The sequence below is a fragment of the Apis laboriosa genome, unplaced genomic scaffold (genome assembly GCF_014066325.1).
Source record: "Apis laboriosa isolate Shangri-la unplaced genomic scaffold, ASM1406632v1 scaffold19_cov150, whole genome shotgun sequence".
Classification (NCBI taxonomy): Eukaryota; Metazoa; Arthropoda; class Insecta; order Hymenoptera; family Apidae; genus Apis; species Apis laboriosa.
The window spans coordinates 1105810-1131161 of record NW_025222278.1 but is presented as its reverse complement, the minus strand read 5'-3'; the positions used below and the strand labels follow the sequence as shown (position 1 = coordinate 1131161).

General features: G+C 33.7%; 2 protein-coding genes across 5 annotated transcripts in view; one reads left to right on the top strand and one right to left on the bottom strand.

Annotated features, from left to right (window-relative positions):
• LOC122712191 (putative polypeptide N-acetylgalactosaminyltransferase 9) overlaps positions 1 to 11607 on the bottom strand; it is a 302022-nt gene extending 290415 nt beyond the window's left edge. For 3 of the 4 annotated variants that reach the window (XM_043931624.1, XM_043931623.1, XM_043931627.1), the window contains exon 1: positions 11180 to 11606. The gene's annotated coding sequence lies outside the window, so the exon portion shown is untranslated. Of the gene's footprint in view, positions 1 to 11179 lie in introns of all 4 variants that reach the window. The other variant, XM_043931628.1, reaches the window with a different exon arrangement.
• The window catches only part of LOC122712118, a 53760-nt gene extending 30620 nt beyond the window's left edge, over positions 1 to 23140 (top strand). The window contains exons 2-5 of the mRNA XM_043931494.1: positions 16166 to 16398; positions 19422 to 19582; positions 22040 to 22936; positions 23086 to 23140. Of these exons, the coding sequence (XP_043787429.1) occupies positions 16166 to 16398; positions 19422 to 19582; positions 22040 to 22893 (1248 nt within the window). The 3' untranslated portion in view covers positions 22894 to 22936; positions 23086 to 23140. The remainder of the gene's footprint in view (positions 1 to 16165; positions 16399 to 19421; positions 19583 to 22039; positions 22937 to 23085) is intronic.
• The last annotated feature ends 2212 nt before the right edge of the window (positions 23141 to 25352 follow it).

Here is a 25352-nt window from a genome sequence, read left to right as displayed (position 1 = left end):
TTCTAACTGGATTGGAGTGGGCGGAATAGGTTGGAGGTTCGTTCGACGTTGCGTTTAATTATTTCGTTTCGTCCCAGTCTGGTTCTTGTGCGGGTAAAAAGTGGCAGAGCACGACGGTGGATTTCTTTTATTGTATTTATACTACTGTTACCAAAGGATATTTTTATCGTTTTGCGAGGGACGAAGAAAGGGATTGTTTGCTTCTTGAAACAGAATTTACAAGCTTTGACTACGCGTTTTACCCGTTTAATTAGGCTTTCCTTCGTTTCAACGAACAATCTTACGATACTTCGTAAGATTGAAACATCTTTTTCGTTAATTTTTTAAATTCAATTAAAATTTTTTTCGTCTTTTTACATTTTGAAACTCTCTCTCGTTAAATAATTATTATTTTGAAGAAAATGGATTAATGAGAATTGTCAACCATTGAGAATTAATTTACAAAAATAGAAGTAAAATATATTTTCAGGTAAAACTATTTTACTTTGATTTGATTAAAAAAAAAAGAGGAATTCTTTTTAAAACGTTTCTACATTCGTTTCATTTAACGAGAAATATAAATTCGATCATAGGTGTTTTTCTTTTTTTCTGTATAAATAAATAATGAAACTCTTTTTCCGACTAATAGATTCCTATTTTCATCCCGTAGAAAGTTAAATTTGCGCGCGAATTCATCAAAGATATTAAAAATGCAAAGATGAATCGATTGACGATTCTTGCGCGGAAATAGCCTGCGGTAAAATCAGATTTAAAAATCGATTCCCAAATCGATACGAATATAAACGATTCACCGTGTATTCCTTTCGATTCCGATTGAATATCGAGAAGGGAGAAAGAGGCGGACGGACAAGTGCAATGGAGCAAGAAGATCCAAGCAAATAGAATTCGAATAGCCAATCACCCTTCTAGCAATCTTCTAATAATTCCGCGGCCGATTTACGATCGCTGATCTTTCAGCAACGCGAGAGAGTCAAGGATATCGACTGTTTGCGTAGTCGATTCGAAATTCACGTATAATTTTTATCTCTCAAATATCGAAAATTTAATTTCGTACACGCATCTTATTCCAAATATTTATATTTCTCTGAACCCCTCCAAAAAAAAAACGATAATAAATAAAGTTTCGTTTCACCCATTAAACATTCAAGCTGGATATTCTAAACAAAGTTTCAATTTTAATTTTCTCGAAAACTTGAAGCTTGAATATATATTTATTATATACACTCAACATTTATTACTTATTTCCACGCTTTTAATTTTCCTCGAAAGCTAATTTTAACGCGAGAAATAAAATATAATTTCTTCCGCCAACAATCCCTCCCTTTGAAAAATCAATTTAAAAAAAAACTCTTCCATTTTATATATATATATATATATAAATTCACTTCGAACACGTGTAGGAGCTTATATTGAAAACTTTTCTCTCCAACTGCACCGTTACACATCCATCGCCACTGGGAACAGCATTACGCGCTGTTGCACGTATTGTTATCACATTCATACATCCCACGTTATTACTTAAACGCATCGCATTCGTTAAATCCGCGTTAAACTTTTATCTCGACCCTGGTCGAATACAATCGAACCTCTTCGATTGTCGACTAGGGTACGTACGTACGAAAGTGGCGGATATCCGGTCAGGTATACGGGCGAATATATGTCCATCCCCCGGATTGAAATCGCGCGATAAAAAGGACGGTTGGGTTCGGTTGGGACGCGCGGGGAAACGGCGAATTACAGCTATCCGACCCGTCCAACGGCCTCGACGCGTACACACGCGCGTGCAACGGTACGCCGCATTTAAAATTTAAATGTTCCGCGTCCCATCGCGCTTTACGTATCACCTCCGTTCCTCTTTTTCCAAGCCGTCCGCGCCCCCCACCCCATATTTTTTAACCGCCGCGCGAAAATCATTTCCCCGCGTTATTCCGCGCGAATATCGCAGCCGTAAAAATAACGAATAGTTGTCGAGGGCTCGCGTGCCGTGTGTGTACACGGAGAAATCGGTTTATGTATATATATATATATATATATATATATACACGGCGATAAAACTCGAGCGTGTTTCAGAACAGAATTTTGGAATTTTGTATCGTTGTGATTCGGTTTTGGAACACGGATCCGGAGATCCGAGGATCGATCTCGTATGATAGAGATTTTCCTAGTTGGCTTTCATTTTTTCCATCCTGCTTGTTACGTGTTTAATATTTTTTTTTTTTTTTTTTTTTTTTAATAAATAGTGGAAAGCGTCTCAATTGGATTTCAATTTAATTTTACGTGTCTGGAATAATCGATTTTTTTTTTTTTTTTTTAGGTAGATCCGGATGAATCGAGCTAGAAATAAATCAGACTTGTGTGCATAAAGTGTCGTGTCGAGTAGATTGGAAAATTCGTTTTTTTTTTTTTTCTTTAAATTATTTTAACCAAAATTTTTATTAATTTATTTAATTCGTCGTTGTAGAATCTTTCATTTCTGTCGTTGAAAAATATACTTTTAACGATGGTTCAATCTAATTCTCGCTATAAAACTTCATAAAGAATAATCGCAAATTTCTTTTTGCAAATCTGATAATATAGAAAATTAAATTAGGATTCTATTGTCGAAATTTATTTTTTTCAAGAAATATAGAGAGAAAATTCGCTTAGAAAATCTTAATCCCAAATCTTTAGTCGATAACGCGATATAGAACATGGTAATTTCGTCGTGGACTACTATTACTCTACGTCATCTGTTTCTGATACATCAGATAATAGGAAGTTCGAATAATAGGATCTCGGATAATCGAGAAACCATAAAGTTACGGTCGAGTTAAGTCGGACCTCGGCTCGAAGCCACATTTCCCAACAAGACCGTGAAATAATATCGAACATAAAACCTCCTTTTTGAATTATATAAATTAAACCACTCAAATGCATCAAGATATATACTCATTATTCATTATTCCGCTTACTTATCTACGCGAATAAATCACGAATTTGAATTTCTTCCCCTATCATCTATTCTCACCGTGACGTATTTTGCAAAATAAATAAAGGAAAAACGTTTAGGTAGAATCTACCTAAGAAAGGAAACAAGATTAATAGACAACGAGAATCGAGTTAAAGATCTCTTGAAAAACAACCGATCTTCGTTTATTTGTTTCTACGATTACGCAAAAAAAAAAAAAAAAAAAAATGTAATCGATCGAACCTATCTTCGCATTAAAGTTAAAAAAGAAGAAGAACAAATAAAATAAAGGAAGCAATTCTAAGGATCATTTAATCTCGATATTCCCAGGATAAACGATAAACCTACGCGATTATGCAAAGGAATGAACCGATTCAACCAGTTTTTATATAAATTTCCCGAATAACTCGAATAATCTCGGGATAATTCTATCCAAACAAAAAATAGTGACTCATCGCACATCGATCGAACCGGTTTGTAAACAAATAAAATTAAAAATTAAGATTAAAAGAGAGCTACACTTAAAGGAAAATAAATTGAACGGCATCCCGATTTCGAACCATTTCGATCTCGATTTCTCTCGGATAATACCACGCGATTATGCAAAGGAATAACGCGGAGCCGATTGAACCGGTCGTCAAGGTAAACCGGAACAAAACGAACCCCAAGAGATTACCACCACGAGAGGAATCTCTCTCTCTCTCTCTCTCTCTCTCAAAGAAACAAACTGGTAGGAACAGGTGGACGCGGCGTTGTATATCTAGTTACATCGAGATCGAAAATAGGAAAAGAGGAAGAACGAGGTTGTTACACTTGGGTGAGAAAGAAATTTTTCGAGATCTCGGCCGTCGTTTAGAATTTGCGGCACGAGCTGGAAAAAATCCAAAGACGTACTCCGTGGACGTACAAAGGGGGGGAGTGGTCGGTCGTCTGGAACGAGGAAGAGAGAGGGAGGGGAAGGGAGGACGGATGGCCAAACTGGATGGAGGGAGATTGAAACGCACGGAATAAATTTCAGCCAACGGACGAGGAACAGGAGAGAGGGGGAGAGAGAGAGAGGGAGAGAGAGAGAGAGAGAGAGAGAGAGAGGAAGAGAGAGAGAGAGAGAGAGTGATTTAATTAAAGATGCATTGCCGCTTCATTTCTGAAGCTGAATGGAAATGGAAACGGAGTCGAACTTGCACCCCTCCTTCCATTTTTCTTTCTTTGATTATATCGAGGAGCGATGGTTAATTTTTTTACTCCCAAACAAATCCACCCCCTTCCTCGAAAAAATCGTGGAAAATCGAAGCCTTTCTTCGTTTGCCAGGATAAATTATACGGAATTGATTCGTTTCTATCTACGGAATGAAGGAAGAATATTTTTTGAATAATATGGTATCGATGGAAATGTGAAATTGAATCTGTGAATTCGTGAGATTAGTGGATTTTCGAGTGGGAATTATTTTTGAAAGGGAATATAGGGTGAACGTTTTGATATCGAGATCGATTTTTGATGAGAGTGAAAAATATTTGTTGTGAAAATATGTATGCCACGGTGTAAAATTTATTTTCATCGCCGATCATAAATATCAAGTGAATTTAAAATGATATTTTAAAATTCGAAAGAGATTTTTTACGAGATATTTTGTGAAAGGAAAATGAGAAGAAACTTTAAATTTTTACCAGACGATCAAATTGAATTGTCCAAAAAATGTAGGATATGAATGTGCAAACTTTTATACAAAGATTTCAATCGAAATCAAGATAAAGAGAATGTTGATACAACATTTTGAAATTTCCCTTTTTCGAGCGGAAGAAAAATATCGTCAAGTTCATCTTTCCCTGGAACCCTTACGCGCCCGGATCAAGCAAAGATCGCGATAAATCCGCGCGTCGTGATGAAACAAGTCAAGAACAATCAAGAATCAACACGATTAATAAATATCGAGGCAAGAATTAAACCATAATCGTTCGATCTATCAACAGGCGGTGAGCTTGGTTTAAAAATAATTCGATAAACGTGTCCGTGACGCGTCTATCAAACGTGGTAAACGCGTACGGCTTTCAACGATATTCGCGATTCTTTTAACCCGGGTGAACACAAGCCGAGTCCACTTGAATTAATTAAACGTTCGCGCGACCCATTTCGATGCGGCCAAAGGAACGAAACGCATGCCGGCCACTGGCGGTCGGATGGAAATTATTCGACCGTGTTATTTTTTTATCAAGAATCGAACATCCGATATATATATATATATATATACACATATATATTTACTCTTTTGTTTCCTTTTTTTCTTTTTTCTTTTTTTTTTTTATTTGTTCGATAACGCAACGTTTGTTTCTCCGTGCAACGGTGGTGAAAAATTTTCACCGAGCCAGAAGGAATCACTATAGTCGGCGCGTTGTATCCGATAAAATCGTAGCCGTATTTAAATTGTATATTCATCGAAAAATATACGCGCCGTCAATTAAAACATCCCGCCTATCGATAAAACCCTCGACCCTCCTATGCAAGAGATTAAAATAAAAAAAAAAAAAAAAAGAAGAAGAAAAAAAGAGGCGGGTGGAGTAATTCCACGTATCAAACGAGAACGCGCTCGTATCCGCAAGCCAAACCATTTAATCAACGTATAATCATCGGGCGATAATTCGTGAGAAAAAGCCGATTTCCTCTTTCGCTTTGTGCCCGCGTTTCTTCGAGAAATAACCCCTTACGCGGAATATTTTACGCGGGACGGAACAACATGGAAATATTTTTTTCCGTTGGAAAATTAATTGGAAATGAAAATCGGTATTTTTTCCTTCCTTTATTTTTGTAATTGTAATAAAGAACGAATAAAAGATAAATATTCCACGTATGCGATAATCATTCTTTTCTTCGCGTATAATCTCGAAAATTGATTTTCACAGGGAAATCTTGTCGAAACAAATGTTATTCCACCATTTTACGGTATTTTACATATATATTATATATTATATATACTATATATATATATACTATATATATATACTATATATACTATACATACTATATATATATACTATATATACTATACATACTATATATATATACTATATATACTATATATGGTATATATACTATATATATATATATATACTACACGACATAGTATACAATAGAGAAACAAGGGAGGGAAAAAATCGCACGTTCGATGGATTCGAGTGATCCTTTCCGATTTGAATTTAAAATTCTCTCCTCTGCCATGCAAAACGAAACGAACATACTACGAACAATTTCGCCGATCTTGATTTCCGATGTTTGTGAAAAGGGCTCGGAAAGAGATCTGCACGCCGTTGTCCGGGCGTCTGGTTCTCGATATATATTGAACGACAGTTGTTCGGTGAAACGGCCGATAAACCGGTGGAAAGATTTATCGCTGTCCAACCGTGCTCTGTCAGATAAGAAATAAGTGGCGCAATGATGCACGTTACGTCTGCTCGTCATTAATGCGGCAAGAACGCCGACAGCATTCCAAACAGTCAACGGGGTATATAAAATAACTTCTTTCTTGTTCCTCCATAGTCGTTTATACAGGATGTAGACATTCTCTATGAGCGTTCGTAGGTCATGAACACGTAGCCGAGTGTCTCGAGTGTCGGAAATTCTATAACGCGCACGTGTTTCGAATTCGAAGAAATCTTCGAAAATTGTTTTTCTTTTTCTTCTTTTTTTTTTTTTTTTTTTTTTTTTCTTTGAATGATGTTTCGAAAATGGAATAAGAGATCCCGGAGATACATGAAGAATTGTACGAAGAATTGTATGCTGGAAATGAATGGAAATTATTGCGATATTTTAAAGATATCGTGGAAAAAGAAAGTATAAAATCTATCCGTGGAGAAGAATATTTTTCGAAGGAAAATTACTTATTGTTATATTTATATTATTATATTATTATTTATTATTATATTATTATATTTATATTATTATATTTCTATAAATTATTATATTTTCGAAGGATTTTTCAATTGCGATATCTTCGTGGAAAACAATTCGTTTTCTAATATTTTTGTTCCATTATCCGAAAATATATAATGTATTTTTGTAACCATATCTGTTCCAATACTATAGAATAATCGCGTTTCAAAATTGAACACGCACAATGGTGCGTGATTTATTGATCAAGGACCGCAGATTGCACAATCGCGAAACACTTGTTGCTAAAATCCCAAGCCTGAAAAATGTCGCTTCGCTTGTGCAAACACAATCTGTCGATATAAAATTTTGCGATTAAGAGAATATCGATAAAAAAAAAAAAGAAAAAAAAATATTTGCTCATCTTTATCGATATCAAAAGAAGCTTGATGCAATCGCATCGACGAAAGATAAATATGATTTAATCGTAGAAAGGAAGAATTAGCAATATCGACGAAAATATTTATCCGATTATACATCTATGAATTGAAAAAGTTCGAGCTAAAAAAAAATGATAGAAATTTCTTACGAACATCGTAGAATTGGTGTAACACGACGATGCATAATTTGCAGCAATTATTCAATTGCGTATTTATCGATTTATTATCTTGGCGCGAATAAGAGAAACATCAATCACAAATTAATATGCCATCATTTAAATGGAGTAAAAGCAATCTGTGACAATTCGCGTTGTTGCAATCTTTGATGAAATATCAGAGTTAGAAAATCAATCTTATCTCGTCATTAAAACGAGTTGTATGTATTTTTCCACTGAAAAATTACCGTAATTGTGCGATACTCGAATGGATGACAATAATGAATAATAGAATAATCGAATGATAAATGGGATAAAATAAAAAAAAAAACTGAACATTGAATATGTATTTATACGTTTCAAAAACAAACGAACTGCAGGACAAGTGGAGATTAGATTAGAAATGTATTAATCACTTTGGCCACGTATTCACTTCAAATGTGAAGTCTTGGTTTAACAGGTCGAGTGAAATTTTATGAATTTACACAAGATTTAAATCCGTCAAACGTTCGCGTTATCAAAATTTTATAAAATTGTAATTTTTCTCCCAATCGATTTATAGACGATTATTCAGTTCTATTTTCCAACGTTACGATCGGAGAAAAAAGAAGAATCGAGGATTACCAGGTTTAATATCATTTCCAAAGCTACTTTTTAAGAAAAATATCAAAAAAAATAACTTTTTAAAAAATATAAAATTCTGATATCACAGATATCACAATTCTAATAATAATAATAATAATAATAATAATAATAATAATAATAATAATAATTCTAATAATAATAATTTCTAATAATAATAATTTCTACTAATAATAATCCTATAAAAAAAGATATTCCTACGTTCCAAAAGAAAAATATTCTTAATAGGACTGATAATTTAAAAATAAAATCGAAACGTTCTACGTGTTTTATCTTATCTACAGAGCGCAAAAAGTAAAAAAAAAAGAAAAGGGAAAAAGTAATGAAACGCGATTGTCGCGTAATCACGATATCGATGCACGCTACGATGAGAAGTAAAGTCGGTTAACAGGCGATGTACCCTAATTGCAGGGCGCAAGAATCGAGGGGGCTGCAATATTGATAACAATATGCGCACGAACATCACCGGTGTACGCACTGGTACGAATTTCACGTGCACCACTCGTAATCGCGACTACGATCTGTAGTATGGACTGTTCGTTCATAATTTCCCATTGAAATGGAGCAACCACTAATGGAAAATGTAATTCCAAGTCTTTGCCTTCTGGCATCGTTGCTATCAGTGGATTAACGTTTAATCGAAGGTAGGTAAAGTTTTATACCGCGAAACTTTCATTACGTGAACTCTCGTTATCCGAGTTGTACGAGCATTCTGTTATCCGAATATTTCATTATTCGATTTTTTTATCCACGATGTTTAGACTCATTATGTGTGTGTGTGTGTGAGATGCACATTGCATTGTGATACGATAATGACGTATGTAATGTAATGAACGTTATTTAACGTTAATTTCTGGATTTTTACTTTAGTGTTAAAAATCAATGTTAATGATAAACGAATTTATTAATTTTAAGTAAATACGATTTTATTAAAATAGCGGCGCAAAAATCAAATTGAAATGGAATTAAATATTAAATTAGATAAAATTTAATTATGAAGCGAAAAGATGAATCATTGTTATTTTACAACTTGATAAACTCCGACGAATGAACGAGCGTTAAAAGGCAATAAACCGTGATCGATCAACACGGTTCAAGTAAACCAAGCGCACCCTGGTTCGAAGGCCACTGTCACTCCAATAAACGTATGACTGCAAGGTCGCTCGAATTTAATTGATATTAGGAGGGGCGCTTTAAATAGAATACGAAACCCGATTTTTTCGTTTTATTCGCACGAAGGGGTGAAAATAAACCGTATCCGCCACTCCTCGATTAAAATTACAATTATATTCCGTAAACGTTTCGTAACCCTTCGATTGTCATTCGCGATAAAAAAATTCTAAGAATTCTTCTAATAATTTAATTAATTTTGCAAAAGAAAAAAAAAATTGCTCCACCCTTTACTTTCATTATACCTCCTCCATACTTCATATCCGCAGTGATGATTAAGCTCGCATGCAAAGTGCACTTATTCGTAATTCGAGGATAAATTTCGAATCTTAAAAAAACTTGGACAAACACGAAATACATATCGAAACCGCAAGCTATCGAAGGCCGGCAAAGCGGAGGAGAATCGGTATGGAAAAAGAAACAACTGTGCAAACACGGATCCGCCAATTCCCAGAGACACGAACGTAACACACGCGTCTTATACGCTTTCTGATCACGTTTGCGACTTGACGCGAAATGAATTCAAATCGTCGTGCAAATAACACGGGCTAACGCGACGGAGTAACGTTATATCAACAGAGGGAGAGAGGAGTGAGAGAACGGTGGACGTTCAATGGACGCGTCACAAAGCGACCAGAAAATCACGATTATCCCGGAGGACGTGGAGCTCAAGCTTCGTTTTAATCCCCTTCGATCGAAACCCTCGCTATTAGCGAGTCAGAGATTACGAACGAGAGTTGAAAATTTTGCGAAACGAGTCGATCGATGTTCCATTTAAAATGCTAAACGAATCTGGCGAATATCAATGGGAGAGGCAACCGCTGGCCACGAATGCTCGTTACCGGAAACGAGAGATCGTGTAATCAACGACTGTTCGGACGATGCCCCGCCGTTTATTATCAGACACCCGGACAACATTTTCATGTCCGCGATCGAAATTGAAATTTAGGGTGAAACGATCTATTTAACGAAAATTTAACTCGAGTAAGGTGGCTTCAAAGTTTTATAAATAATTCGAAAATTTTCGTATTTTTTTAATTTTTTTGCAATTAAGACTTGAAGAGATTTTAATTCGGAAATAGAATTCTTTTTTTTTTAAGTAATTATGTAAAAGGAAATCTTTGTCAAGTTTACTTAAATTATTTCGTTTCTCTTTTTATTGATCCAGAAAGAAAGGAGATATCTAATTCGTTTACTTTAGGATCAGAAATAACGAGATACACACGGATAGTACACACACTATGGGGGTATCAAAGCGGCTCAGGTATCAAAGCGAAAAAATATCGTAAATCGATTTTTATCCTGGCTACTACTTCGTACTCTATTCCAAGTGAGAATTCAAAAGAATCTCGATGCATAATGCGGACAAGCGCACGTCAACCTTTAGATGTACATCCCTTAATGTAGGTCGCGTGTACTATGTCTTCTTATTGGAGTGGTGTAACTGGGTTATTCGGTATTAACGAAGGTTAGTTCGTACAGACTTCAATCGTGTACTTTTAATCAAATGAAAACGAGAAGCGTGCATATCTAATTTCGGAGGAAACTTCAATTCAGTCGATTAAACCATAACCTTGAATAGTGGATATTGTGTTGCGCGTCGTTACGATACGTGTATTTCACTATCGATTACGCGATATCATCACGAGATGTAAACAAATAGGTGGTCCTATTTCTATTTATCTATAATTCGCGGAAATGAGGGAACGTGCTCGGTTTTTTCAAGTTAAGGTTATATCATTATACAGAAGCCAGAACTGATCAATCGTAATAAAAGAATTAAACACTCATTTTGTATATTCCGATAAAAAAGTTAGAATTCATAAAATGGAGTCGACTAATACGAGTCCGAATGGTTCGCATAAGCACACGACGCTTCGCAAGGCGGGAATTCGAATGATCGTTTCGATACGCTAGTGGCCAGAGACGTCGCAATACGCGGGTATAAAGAGGTGAATCGACTTACCTAAGAGTTAACCGGCCAGGAGGAACGTCCCTGCAATCTCGACTGCGTTGCTTCCGCCGTGGCATCCATACACTTCTGCACACTGGACACACGCGAGCGGAAACGTGGTTGGCGAACAGGCACGACACGAACGAACGCACAACGAGGGATCGAGAACTCGATGGTTCTTTAGCGCGACACACACGATAAGGAAACTCGATTTAAACGCAGAGGTTAAGTCTCGGTCGACTTCGAACTTTCTTTCGCGACGAGCGAAGGTTGACAGGTGACAAGCTCGCGTCGCCGAGTGAAAACGGAACTCGAACGAACCCTTTCGCGATACTCTCGATACTCGCACGCCGAGAGACCGGCTTCGACTGTCGAGCGACGCTTAAGCGAGGCTTGCTAGCCGCCGCTGCTGTCAACGACACGCGGACTCCGCACCCTCTCTCGTCCCTCCACGCGGCTCGTCCATCGGACCGCGACTACGCTATCTATCCCTTCGACCGGCGTATCCCCACCCCGCGACGCGGCGCCGCCGACTGATCACGAACCCTCGCGAGCGCCACCGAAACACTCGACGCGCATGCGCCCGCTCATTATACCCGCGCCGAATGAATTTGTACGCGAATTAAAGTTTTGATTTTATATGTTACGTCCGGTTTCCATGATTGATGAAGATGGGAGGCATTCTGGATGATCTGGAAACAGAAACGATGATATTGAAAGCGTAGTTCGAAAAGTATTTTATATTGGAGAAATATTTAGTTTTGTATAATTTGGAGCGATAAAGTAAAAACATAATTTTTTACTTTGCAACTCTTAATTTGTTTTTAATTTATTTTTTGAACGAGTGACGTGAAATAATAATTATTTTACTCCAAGTATAATATAATACGAGGTAAAATATGCAAATAATGCTTATATAATGTATCAATATCAAGCATATTTTATCGGATTAATACTTAATTTGTTCAATAAATTGAATAATATTCTGATTATATTGGTGATTCGGTTAATAACTCTTTAGAATACGAAAATACATTTTCATAGCGCAATGTATTATTAAATTTATTCGGTAAATAAAATTTTAATACGACGAATGGATTTGTATCGATATCAAACGTAATTATTTATTCATCTATTTTCGGCTCGTTTCGTCCGATAATTCTATTATCATCTTTTCTTAAATTCATACTTTTCTTTAACAAAAATAATACAATAAACAGCGTTCACGAAAGATTATGAAAAATTAATCTTCTACGGGATAGAATTAACATTTTAATCACGATTTAAAATTCTATAACATTAAATCAAACTCTAATATCATAGAATAGAAAAATGAAAAGATACGAATATTTCAATCTCCTCTTCCTGTCTTTAATTCTTAATCTACGTCTATTATGTCGAACAGATCAGACTTAATCATCAAAATTTCGCTGATAATTCGTATCTCTCTAACGTGCATACAAAATGAATAGAATTATGTAATGCCTGACCTTGTTCCTTCGGCCAGAAGCTCATCCTGCACTGGCATGGTTGCTATTAATCTTGCCGATAAACCAATTACCATCGCGAAAACCGGTTGAACTATAAGCCGCTTAAATATGTACATGTTCGTACGTGGCACCGGAAGAGCTTCCGAAATATTAACGCCTCGTGTCCTCCATCGGCCAATATTAACGCGATTCTCATCGAATTGAAAGCGTTCGGTTTAAGCCTTTCGCATCGTGAGACATCTCGCGATTCGATATCAGTTACGCGATGTTGCCTGTATTTACGAGATATTTTGTATGCAAATAATTACAAATATAAAAAAAGAACAAAAAATATAATATGAATTTATTTTTTTCATAATAATTTTTATTATTATTACACTTTGTTATTCTATGCTTAATTCAATAACTGTTTGCAAGCTTTATTCGTTATAAAAATTTTGTTATACAATTCTTTGTCTATAACATAATAATGAAAATAAATTTAATCAATTTCGATTCAAAAGAAATTCAATAATCTCACCATTAAATTATCTATTTCTTGCAAAAATTCAATCTCCCCTACTAAGCAAAATTAGTAATAAAGCATATAAAAAGATTGTTAGCGATGAAAATTAAATTGAAATGAATACACGTTTCGTTCGTATTGTCGCGTAATCAATATCATGTCGCAGATTCGTTAAATACATGGTTATCCAACAGTCACACGCTCGTATCATGTGACGGGCTTGGGATAGAAAAAAAAAGAGAGGAGAGGAAGAATAAGAGGAAGACGAGCTGTCGAGTGTCCCGGGGCGGTTAGCAAACCGCGTAACCGTGACGAAAGAAATCGAGCCATTACGAGCGAGCCGTTCCGCAGATTTAAATTCTAATTCGAGGTCGGTAATGGTAGGGCTCGGTTAAGGTGGCCAGCCGAGGCGAACTAATGCCCCCCGCCACCGCGAACACCCCCAAGGAATTTGTAAATTCGACGCCGCAAGTTTTAATCGTCCATCAGGGAAGAAACGAGGGGCACGAACTTTTCGCATAATAATTCTTTCCTACCCTCGCCGCGACGCGTCCACTCTCGAAAAATCTCCACTCTCTCGTGGAAAATGAACGATTCTACGTAGCCGAATTAATATCCCTTCTTTTCAACTTGGCCTTGATGAAATAAACTTGGGAGATGCCGCTCTTTTCCTTCTTTTTTTTTTTTGGAATCGTGTCTTGTAACTGAGACGTTTATCAAGATCTTGGGATTTATTTATGGGCGCAGAAGAAAAAAGAGAATGAATGTTTTGGTGAATTATTTTTTAACATCGAAGATGAATGTTTTGGTGAATTATTTTTTAACATCGAAGATGTAGCACTTGTGTATATTTTATTTTTTAAAAGAAGAGAGAGAAGAATAAAAGTTAAGATGAGGAGATATACGAAGAATTGAAAATCTTGATCTGTTGAATGGTATTAAAGCTATTGATATATATATATATTTTAATTTTTAACGAGAAAGTATGGAGATGTTTGTTGTAAATACCTTTTTTCCTTTTTTTAAATAAAAGATACAATGATACTCGTGAGATGTATATAGGACTCAAAATTCAAAAGTTTCTTACGAAATCGTTGCTCTTTTCACTCTCTTGATTCCCTGAAGAATTTATAATGAAATATTTATTTGATCTGTGAATTATAAATGTTTCACGATCGAACAGAATAATTAATAACTTATGTAACGATTTTGTATGCAGGGATCTTTCGAAAAGCAGTAAAAGGTTTTTGTACGGGAATCCCAAGGGTCTGAAACAACTCTCAAAGTTGTGGAGGATATATTCCTAAGAGATACGAGGCGGTTTTAACTCTAAAATATAGCCGAGGAATATCATTACGTTTTATTATATTATAAGTTACAACTTTATCACTTAATATTCTTTTGTTAAAAATTATAAGCTTTTCCTAACGTTTCTGTATTTCCAGTACTTTTACATAATTTAATTACTCTTCTCGTTTAAAAAATTAGATTAATTTTTGTATAAAATTTCTCTTTGAATCGTATTTACTGTAACATTTAAATAATAATTAATTAGAAATATTTGACAACGCTAAAAAAGAATCTAAGAAATATCCAGATTTATAATTTTTTCAAATGAGAAATTTGGAGATTTAAATTAGTGGATAATAATTTCGAAATGAAATTATACGCGAAATATCACAACAGACGATAACAATTCGATAAAGATTTGAGTTATACAGTGATAAGGAAGCGTGAAACAAGCGGAAACTGGGAATAAATAAATATGCAACAATGATATCGAATTCCTAGTGAACCAAGTAAATTCTGCAAAGCGTATGTACATCTGTACTTGTTTCCAGATATTGTAAACTCACTTGGGAAATCAGACGTTTCTCCTTAGCTACTTGATAAACGCTATGTGGAAAGATCTCGACATAATTGTGTTACATCGATTCGGGGAAAAAAGTCTCTAAAATCGATAGGAGATATTTCTAGAAATTTTTTCAATTTAATTCTTTTATTTTTCAATCATTCACATTGTCATAAAATTGTTAAAACAAATTCTATTCTACTAATCCTATTAACAATATTAATTCAAATATCTTCAATTCAATATCTTTTTGTCCTAACACTTAGTGATATTATTCATCAATTTTCTACGCTAATTCTTTCATTTTTCAATCATTTCACATTGTCATAAAATTATAAAAACAAATTCTATACTACTAATCCTATTATACAATACAATATTAATTTAAATATTTTCAATTTAATATATTTTTTTCCTAATACTTAGTGATATTATTCATCTCTTTTTCTCCACTAATTCTTTCAATCATTCTCATTGTTAAAACAAATTCTATCCTACTAATTCTATTAACAATATTAATTCAAATATCTTCAATTCAATTTTTTTTTTCCTAGTACTTAGTGATATTATTCATCTCTTTTTCTCACTAATTCTTTCAATTATTCAATCATTCACATTATTATAAAATTGTGAAAACAAATTCTATCCTACTAATTCTATTAACAATATTAATTCAAATATCTTCAATTCAATTTTTTTTTTCCTAGTACTTAGTGATATTATTCATCTCTTTTTCTCACTAATTCTTTCAATTATTTAATCATTCACATTGTCATAAATTTGTAAAAACAAATTCTATCTTACTAATCCTATTAATAATATTAATTCAAATATCTTCAATTCAATATCTTTTTTTCCTAACACTTAATGATATTATTCATTAATTTTCTGCACTAATTCTTTCATTTTTCAATCATTCACATTGTTATAAAATTGTGAAAACAAATTCTATCCTACTAATCCTATTAACAATATTAATTCAAATATCTTTAATTCAATATTTTTCTTTTCTTTTTCCTAATTTTCCTAACTCTTTTAGTGATATTATTCATCAATTTTCTGTTCTAATTCAAATTAAAAAGCGAGAGCACCAGCAAACTCCACTAAACTTTAAGAAAATAAATTTAAACTGTGGAAAATGATTGTTCAAGGCAGTGTCCAGCATCGATCAAGAACAAGATCGCCAACAACGGCGTATATTTCACAAGACTTGCGCAATTCTAAGTCGCCACGCAAGTGTACGTTGTGTACCTAGGAAAGCTAGCTCGGGGTCCAGTTTTTACGAGGTGGATACATCTTCGCGACTCGTATCGCATCTTCGTGGAGTATTTGACTCTCGAGGTCGTGGGTTCAGTGGCCGGTTGCAGGATTCTCTTGGCCAGAAGTATTTCTCTCAAGATCGGGCAGTTCACTTTTTACGAGGAGCTTAGTTACAACCCACGATGCACCAACCGCGATATAATCGTCCAGATACATCCAACAGTGAAACTCGGTCTTGTTCGACCAGTAGTTATTTTATGGGATCCTGTCTCATTGCACTCTAATTGAGAAAATTTGCGGCGTTCACAGTGCTGATTTAACATACTAGAAGTGTGGGAATCTTTGATTCTATTTCCAAGAATTTTGTATTGGAGTAATAGCAAACACGCGAAATACTATTTTCTTAGACACAGGATTCTTATTCCTTCGATTTATCGAACAATTTTTAAAACAATTTACATTGAATGGAAGATCCAAAAGTTTCCAAAAGTTTTGCAATAACTTTTGCAATACTTTCTATATTCAAATTTATATTATCTCTGTTATAATAATTTCCATTCACGTATACATGTAATTTATATCATATTTATAGATACAAGTGAATCTAATATTAATCTATCTTAAATCTAAATGTAAAATTTCCACACTGGATCAATCTGTACAAGATTTTTTAATTTTTCTAAATGAATTATTCATATATATATCGAAAAAAATAAAATATATCCTGCGAAATAATTTGAAGTTAAAATCATTTCAAAAAGATGGTTCAACTTTTTCCTTCTTTTATTTCAATCATTCTTGATGACGTTCTAAATCGTTAACGAGAGCTACATATTTAAAGAGCGATAAAATTAAATTGAATTCGTTTACGATTCGTAAGGGAATAGACTTTTAAGACGTTCGTAAGCGCGGTGCATAGACTGGGGGCCATTGTGCACGTCTGCAATTAACGCTGATTATTATTCGAACGTCGCGCTGCCCTATCGAAATTCGCTCTGTAAAGCTTCTTGGCCGATAGGTTACCGCTTAAAATGCATAGCGTCTCCTGACCGAACGACACTGAAAGTGTTTCGGGAATGTACATTGCCGATACATCGAACATTCAATGTTATCGAAATGCAAATAGAAACTTGCCGCTCTGCCGTTTCCTTGTGTAAGCAAATTTGCTTATTTCGCTTTCTTATTTCATACGGGGAAAATTTGGAAAATTTTTCTACGCTTAATCCCGTCAAAGTTACGTACCTGCAATATAGTAATTTAATTAATAATGAGTGATTAATTATTTTTTGGGAGGGAAGGGGAAATAAACCTGAATTTTTAACAGGTTATATCTTTTTCTTTCTTTCTTTCTTTCTTTTTTTTTTTTATAAAAACATCGCGAGAAGATGTGTTTCTATGAGAATTTTGCTGTCATCGTTTAAAAAATTTGGCCCTAAGGGGTTAATATCCATTCTCTAAGTTAAATATATCGTAATCTTCTTTAATCTTTTTATACACGAAGACTTTTTTTTAATACAATTTTTAACACGTCTGCTCTTTATTTCCATGGGTGTAAAAAATTCATAGAAATTTTCATGAATAAAAGATATCATTAAATTTTAATAAAAAGAAGAAAATTAAAATTAAAATTAAAATTGTAACTAAAATTCCGAAAAACTCCATTTCAGGTTATATTGTATGGATTAATCCATGCAAGAGGCAAACTCCAAGAGGAGAAACTCGCTCGTTGAAAATTGAAAAATTGAGAATTAATTTTTTGTTTGAATAATTGATCTCTTACGATCGATAATTCAACTCCAATTACTCCATATTTATTAAATTAACCTCGAAATCGAAAAGATAATCGATGATAAAAATGAAGAGACAGATTAAATAAAAAATTCCGGTAGATCGTCAGATCCCCATTTGTTATTCCTTAATTTTTCGAACGAAGACACGTTGTTAAAGAAAAGACTCGCGATAATTTATATTGGTCGAAGTCAAAACAAAGTGCGATGAACACAAAGGGGACGGATGGATTAGAGGATACCGCCTTTTGACCGAGCGTTCGGCATCGATACTGACAAATGATCCTTCCCTTTGAAGTTTCCTAGCGCCGCTTCAGTTCGTCATTGGTAAGTGTCCCGAAAGCATCGTTAAAGTTTCGAGTGTCAAACAAGGCAACAAATACTCGCGATTTCTCCTTATTTTATTTATTTTCCATTATAAATAATGAGAATCAGCAAAGAGATCGACATGTGAGAATTCTCATTTTATTAATTATTATTATCGTCCTTTTGTTAAACATATTTCGATAAAATGTTCAGTGTTGTTCGCTCGATCGTTTCAATTTGAGTATATTTCGAATTTTTTCATTGTCATTCGATCATACGATGTGATTACGCGCGTGCAAATTATATCGTGGTGGTTTTTTTTAGTGTTTCGTATTGTTTTTTGTACGATTAATCGATAATTGACTGCGTACGTGGTACCGGTTCTTTGTCACGTGGTAATGGAGTCGATGACGTTCTAACGGATTTTTGCTCGAAAGTTTCCAGGACTTGTAACAACATCGATGCACGTGTTGAAAATCGATCGTGTCAACGAAGAAAATTATTTTCCTTTTTTTTTGATTTTAAATAAACTCTCGGATCTAGTGTTTGCTATTTATTTGTATTTTCTTGCACGATGAAAGTGTTATTGATGCGAAGTTTTCGAAGTGTCTTTCGTGACACTTTTTCTGGTTTTCTTTAATTTTTGTTAAATTCCTCAGCTTATTGCAAAATGTCATTATAGTACAATTTATTTGTAGCGTTTTTCCATTAATTTATAATGGAAACGAAGGAAATAATTGTCTTATTTCTCTTTTATTTTACTCGAAAATTCGATCTATTTTCCTTTATCTTTTGTGTCGTTTCGTGAAATTATGTTACACGTTCTGGAATTTTCTATGACAATTTTCCTATTTTCTTTTTTTTCTATCACCTATTTATCGTATCGTGTGAACTTCAAAAAATTGTATTTGTAAATTTCAAAAAATCCTATCCTCCGTGATTTACAATAAATTTCTTTTAAAATAACTTTTACTCAAATTGACGAATCAATTCTTTTCTCTCATCATTGCGAAATTCTTCGGATTTTCTGATGACAATTAATATGAAATTCCAGTTATCAAAACAGAGATGTTGTCTCGACACGAAAAGGACGTAACAAAAAAGAGAAGACGATGTACACTTGCAGTGGTTGCAAATACGAAAGCCCTCGACAATACAACGTGCAAAGGCACAACGAAAGGATTCATTTGAGGCAAAAATTAAACATTTGTTGCGGTAATTATACACTTGTCAAAATTATTCATCTCATTCTGTCACCTATATTAGAAGTGATATTCTAATTACTAAGAATTGTTTCAAAAGAATTGTTGTTGAAAACAGATTGATTTCATAAAAATTGATCTTGAGTTTGACTTTTAAAATATCCGAGACGAGTAATTTTTCATTAATTCGATTATGCTATAATATAATTCTCAATTTATAATTAATCATCTTATCTTCATTATTTTCATTATCATCATTATCTTCAATAATGTCAAAAGTTTAAATCAGTCACCTGTTCTGAATTCCTCATAATTTATTAACTGGATTAAAAAATTTATTTACCTCTCCTCTTATCAAATTTTCTTAATCTCAAAATGACTTCTATTATAAGTGTCACTAAATATTATACCATTGGTGATATCGCTATGGCTCAACACTCTATATAATCTTGTAAATACTAGAGAATACATTGTGCACGCGTAAAATAGCAAAAGTATCGAGCAGACGAAAGCTCGGTGGAAAGTCGAGAGAAGGGATCGTTTAATATACACAATCTTCGTCTCTTATTTCCAAGATCGGTTCTTATTATCTCGCTACGCTCTAAATAAACCGAACCTATCCTCGATCCTCGATCCGAAGACACCATATTGCCACGCGTTCTTTGTTGTTTGTCAGATAAACGCGCCACCCTTATATTTCTGGAGCACTCTCTAATAACAATCCGAATCTCCTGGTTTCAATTACGTTTTCACGATTTCTGGTTTTGGCCGTATTGGTGGCGGGCCTTTATTATCACCTACGACCTCACACAACGATGCACTGCACAAAAGTTGGCACGACAAAGAGTCGATACGCGAATTTATTTCGCCTACAGATAGTGTTTAGGGGTAGGAATTCGTTCATCTGCTCCTTTGTTGACTTTTAATTTTAAATCGATTCGAATTTCTTCGATCGGAATATAAATTTAATCGGATATCGGACTCCAAAAATATTATTTTTTTTAAAACATATCAATAGTAGTTGTTCTTCTTTTTCGAAAAAAAATTCTCTTTGAGAAAATAATCAATGTGGATACGACACAAGTCGGGATTATTTTGATCCATCGTTGGTGAAGATATTTAGAAAAATAGATAGAACCGATTCACTTCGATGTAAAGTATTTCTTACATTTCTATAAAAATATTTTGAAAAAAATTATATATTAAAACGTACATTGAGTCCATATTATTTTAAGTTTATCCCACCTTTATTTTAAATTTAAATATTTTTAAATAATGGCAGTTTGAATAATGAATCGAAACGATGCAGGTTGTACGAGAATTTTCTTTTTCAAAAAAATTTTAAAGACATATCACGGTTTGTTTCGAGTCACTCTATTCAATTTCCATAAATTATAAATTACCTTCGTGCCAGATAACGATTCTTCGTTCGAAAAAGAAATAAAATCCTTCACTTCCTGCTGCAACTTTAAATATACATACGTATATGTATATATATATATATATATATGTATATATATATTGACCAGGATTAAAATTACAAATATATCTTGCTAATTAAATAATTACTCCAATTTAATCTATTATTCAAAAACGAGGAATTTACAACTGCACGAGATTACAACTTATAACAACGCAAGATCGAACGATACACATTTTACATTTTATTCTTCCATTAATCATTTTATTTATAATTATTTTACACTTATTTGCCCTTCATTTAACAGGATCTTCAAACCCTTTAGGATCAAATTATAACAATTATAAAATTACATTTCATCCATACTTTTCAATTAAAGATTTATTAGGATTTTATCTAATTTTATTAATTTTTATATTAATTAACCTTCAATATCCATATTATTTAGGTGATCCGGATAACTTCAAAATTGCAAATCCTATAAATACTCCAACTCACATTAAACCTGAATGATATTTTTTATTTGCATATTCAATTTTACGAGCAATTCCAAATAAATTAGGAGGAGTAATTGGATTAGTAATATCAATTTTAATTTTATATATTACTATTCTTTATAAAAATAATTTAATAAACAATAAATTTAATCTATTAAATAAAATTTATTATTGATTTTTTTTTAATAACTTTATTATATTAACATGATTAGGAAAACAATTAATTGAATATCCATTTACAAATATTAACATAATTTTTACAACAACCTATTTTTTATATTTCTTCTTAATATTTTATTCAAGAAAAATATGAGATAATCTAATTTGAAATTCCTATAAATAAATACTCTAAATTTTAAAGTTAATGAACTTGAACAAGTATATATCTTGAAAATATATTATAGAAATCTAAATTTTCTATTAACTTACTAATTTAATATTAACTCTTTTATTAAATATAAATATATTATATATAATATAATTAATATTAATATTTCTGTTCAACATATATATATTAACGGTGAAGAAATTGATTGAAATCCCCTACTTACAGGCGAGACTTTCTTCACGAAAGGAGACTATTACGTCCACTGCGAGCTGTGCCATCCAGAGTCGCGAACTCACGCGATCACATCGAGGACCAAGTACAAAATCGTGAACAACGACGCGTTGCCGGCCGATCAACACTGTTCCAAGTGGCCGAGGCAAATAATGGGGAAATCGTACAACATGAGATTGAGATCGTCGAACAGTATCCGTAAGAACGATCACGTAGAGGAGTTGAGAACGAAAGTAAGCTACGAGTATTCGGTGAGTTGCAGAGAGTTCGATATAGAGAACATACCTTTGATAAGTTTCATCACCGATCCACGATTGAAGTCCCGATGGTTGGGGCGTTTGTCCACCGCCTCGAGCGCGATCGACAGAGCGATGCCCGAGAAGGGCGAGGCGAGTGAAACGGTGAAGATCGAGATCTCGTCCGAGCAAAACATCGAAAAGACCGTGTCCACGAACGAGGAAGAGAACGTGAAACGGACGAAAGTTTCCGACTCCACTGTTTCGTCCTTCTCGCTCGAGTTGCCCGCGAAGAAGCTTATATTGCACCGGTTCAGATCGAGCGTGCGCGAATTCGAGATACCTTTGCGAGAACAGAACAATAATAATAATAACGGTCAAAGGGAATTGGCGGAGAGAACGGTTAAAAGTGTCATCCCCTCCGCGCGGCAGAGAAGGGATAGGAGGTGCAAACGCGAGGGTAGCAATAAGGAGAATCTGTCGAATTTTTCCTTCAGTATGGAGCAACAGTTAAATATTAAGTTGGACACGGGGATCACGGTGCCGATGGCCACTCAAGCGCACAGAGATTTCCTGGCAGCCATCGATTTTGACAAATTTAAGATATTTTGAGAATTTTTTGAGAGGGGGGGATTGGAGAATGTAAAGACCAAAGGTAAATTTCTTTTTTTTTATATAAGATAATTTCGTTCGAAAATTAAGAATCTCTTTTCGAAAAATGGTGAATAATTTTCGAGGAAATTAAAAAAGGTTAAAAAGTTTTTTTTGGCGAATCTAAATCTATTCGTTCTATTTCTTTTTCAGATGTTTTCAAAAAACATATTTATTTTTATACCAAAGAGAATGAAGTAAGATTAGTATTGAAATGGATGTGATACAATTATGTATATCTAATAAACAATAATTAATAAGTTATATTATAAGATATAAATAATATAAATATAAGTAAATATATATATATATATATACATATATTTTTTTTTATAAGTCTCGTTCGAAGCAATAAATGGATGGATCTTTTTCAATGATAAATGTAATCTTTCAAATGGTTTCTATTCACGAATCACGTAACTCCGTTCTACGGAGTTATTATTTTAATAAAGTGCACTTTAAGACTGAAATTATGCAGCGAAACGCTTGTCTTGCATAAACCCACACTTGATATCTCCCTCCTCATCCTTGAACGTTCCCTGCCTTCAGGATAGTAGTACGTCACTTTCTCAACGCGTCAGCATTTTGTTTAATACCGGCCATTTTAAACTCTTTATAACCTTTCCCGGGCAAACGAAGTTTCGAAACTTCCCCTTTTGAACGCTCTCTTGAAGAAAAACGTTTCACCGTAATGCAGATTCATTTGCATGGTATATTTCATTTTTGCGATGTAGTTTAGGAATTCAGTTCACGGAGTGACCCGGAATTTTCTTGTTCAAGATGGCTCGCTCGTTCGGGTGAAATTAAACACGGAAAATAGAGATGTCGGGTATTTAAATATATCTCGAAGAAAATTGCTCGAGAAATATAAAATGCCAGGATAATAATATTCTTGGATATAATAATAATAATAGTAACAGCTCAGTTTAATTTTTAACAAATTGCACATTTCGTATCATTTATTCGATATAATTTACGTACTTTATGTACTGAATTCATTAAGGATTCGCAGAAAGTTCGAATCGAGCAGGTTAAAGAATTTTATCTCCTATTTAAAAACATTTTGAAATATTTAATCAATTGCTATATTATACACTAAGATACATTCGTTCTTCCAATTGTTACGAAACTTAATTTCTAAAAAGAAAAAAAAGATCAAGATGTTAAATGTGTTGTAATTTTATCTTCATTTAATCTTTAACCATTTAATCTTCATTTCTTTTAAAAAAAAGAAGAAAAAATTGTTAGAAATAATTGATAAGATAAATCGATAAATCGTTTTATAAATTTTATAAATTTATTTTACTTGCATCGAAAACGTGCCTGTATTATTTAAATATCGTTCAAAGGATAGTAAACAATTTCTCTCTAAAAATATACGTTTACCAATGAAATCAAACATCGTACTCTTGTAATCGAGCGATGAATCACGAAACAAACAAGGAAGTAATCCGTTGTTGCGCGGGGTATAATATATCTCAGACATGGCGTGATATGAAATTTTCCAAAACTTTGGAACTACTTTGGTGAATAGAGATAGTTTCATAAACAACACACTTTCCAATTCTGTATCGCGTGGATTCTCTACGGGGGTTACCCGTGGTGTACCCTGTGGGCGAAACAAGCGTTTCGCAAATGCCCCGGTCAGATTTTCATTAGACTTTCCAGAGGAATTTCACTGGAAATCGGATTAACCAATTTTAGTTTCGACGAGGAGATACAAGAGATTTTAATTAGCAATAGGGACAGATATGACGGATTACGAGTTTACGTATCTGAATCGTTCATTAGGGATTCGCAGAAAGTTCGAATCGAGCAGGTTCAAGAATTTTATCTCCTATTTAAAAACACTTTGAAATATTTAAACAATCGCTAGATTATACACTAAGATGCATTCGTTCTTCCAATTGTTACGAATTAATAATACCTTAATTTCTAAAAAAAAAAAAAAAAAAAGGCGAAGATCAAGATGGAACATTTTTAAAAAAAGAAGAAAAAATTGTTGCAAAGAGGTATTCTTCCCTCGTTTCGTATTTCCATTATACATTAAAAATTTGAAATGTGAAACAGAAAGAAATTTGTCTTTCCTTTAATTTTTTAAAGTTTAGAATAAAAAATTCTTATATCTATATATAAAATTATGAGTCAATTCTTAATTGAAGAAATTTCCTCATAATTAAAAAAAATACAATCTTAATAGAACATCACGATGTAACGAAATTACCGTTCGAAGGATAAATATTCGAAGAAGATGTATCCATTGTATATGGATATTACGTGGTTGTCGATGCTTTTGTTCATCGATGCAATAATAGTCGATAGCTTCGTTTTGAAAACAGTTTTTGAAAACTATATATTCACGTTGCCGTGAAATACGTAATATCGAAAGCGCGACGGGACAAAGAAACGCGAAGAATCGT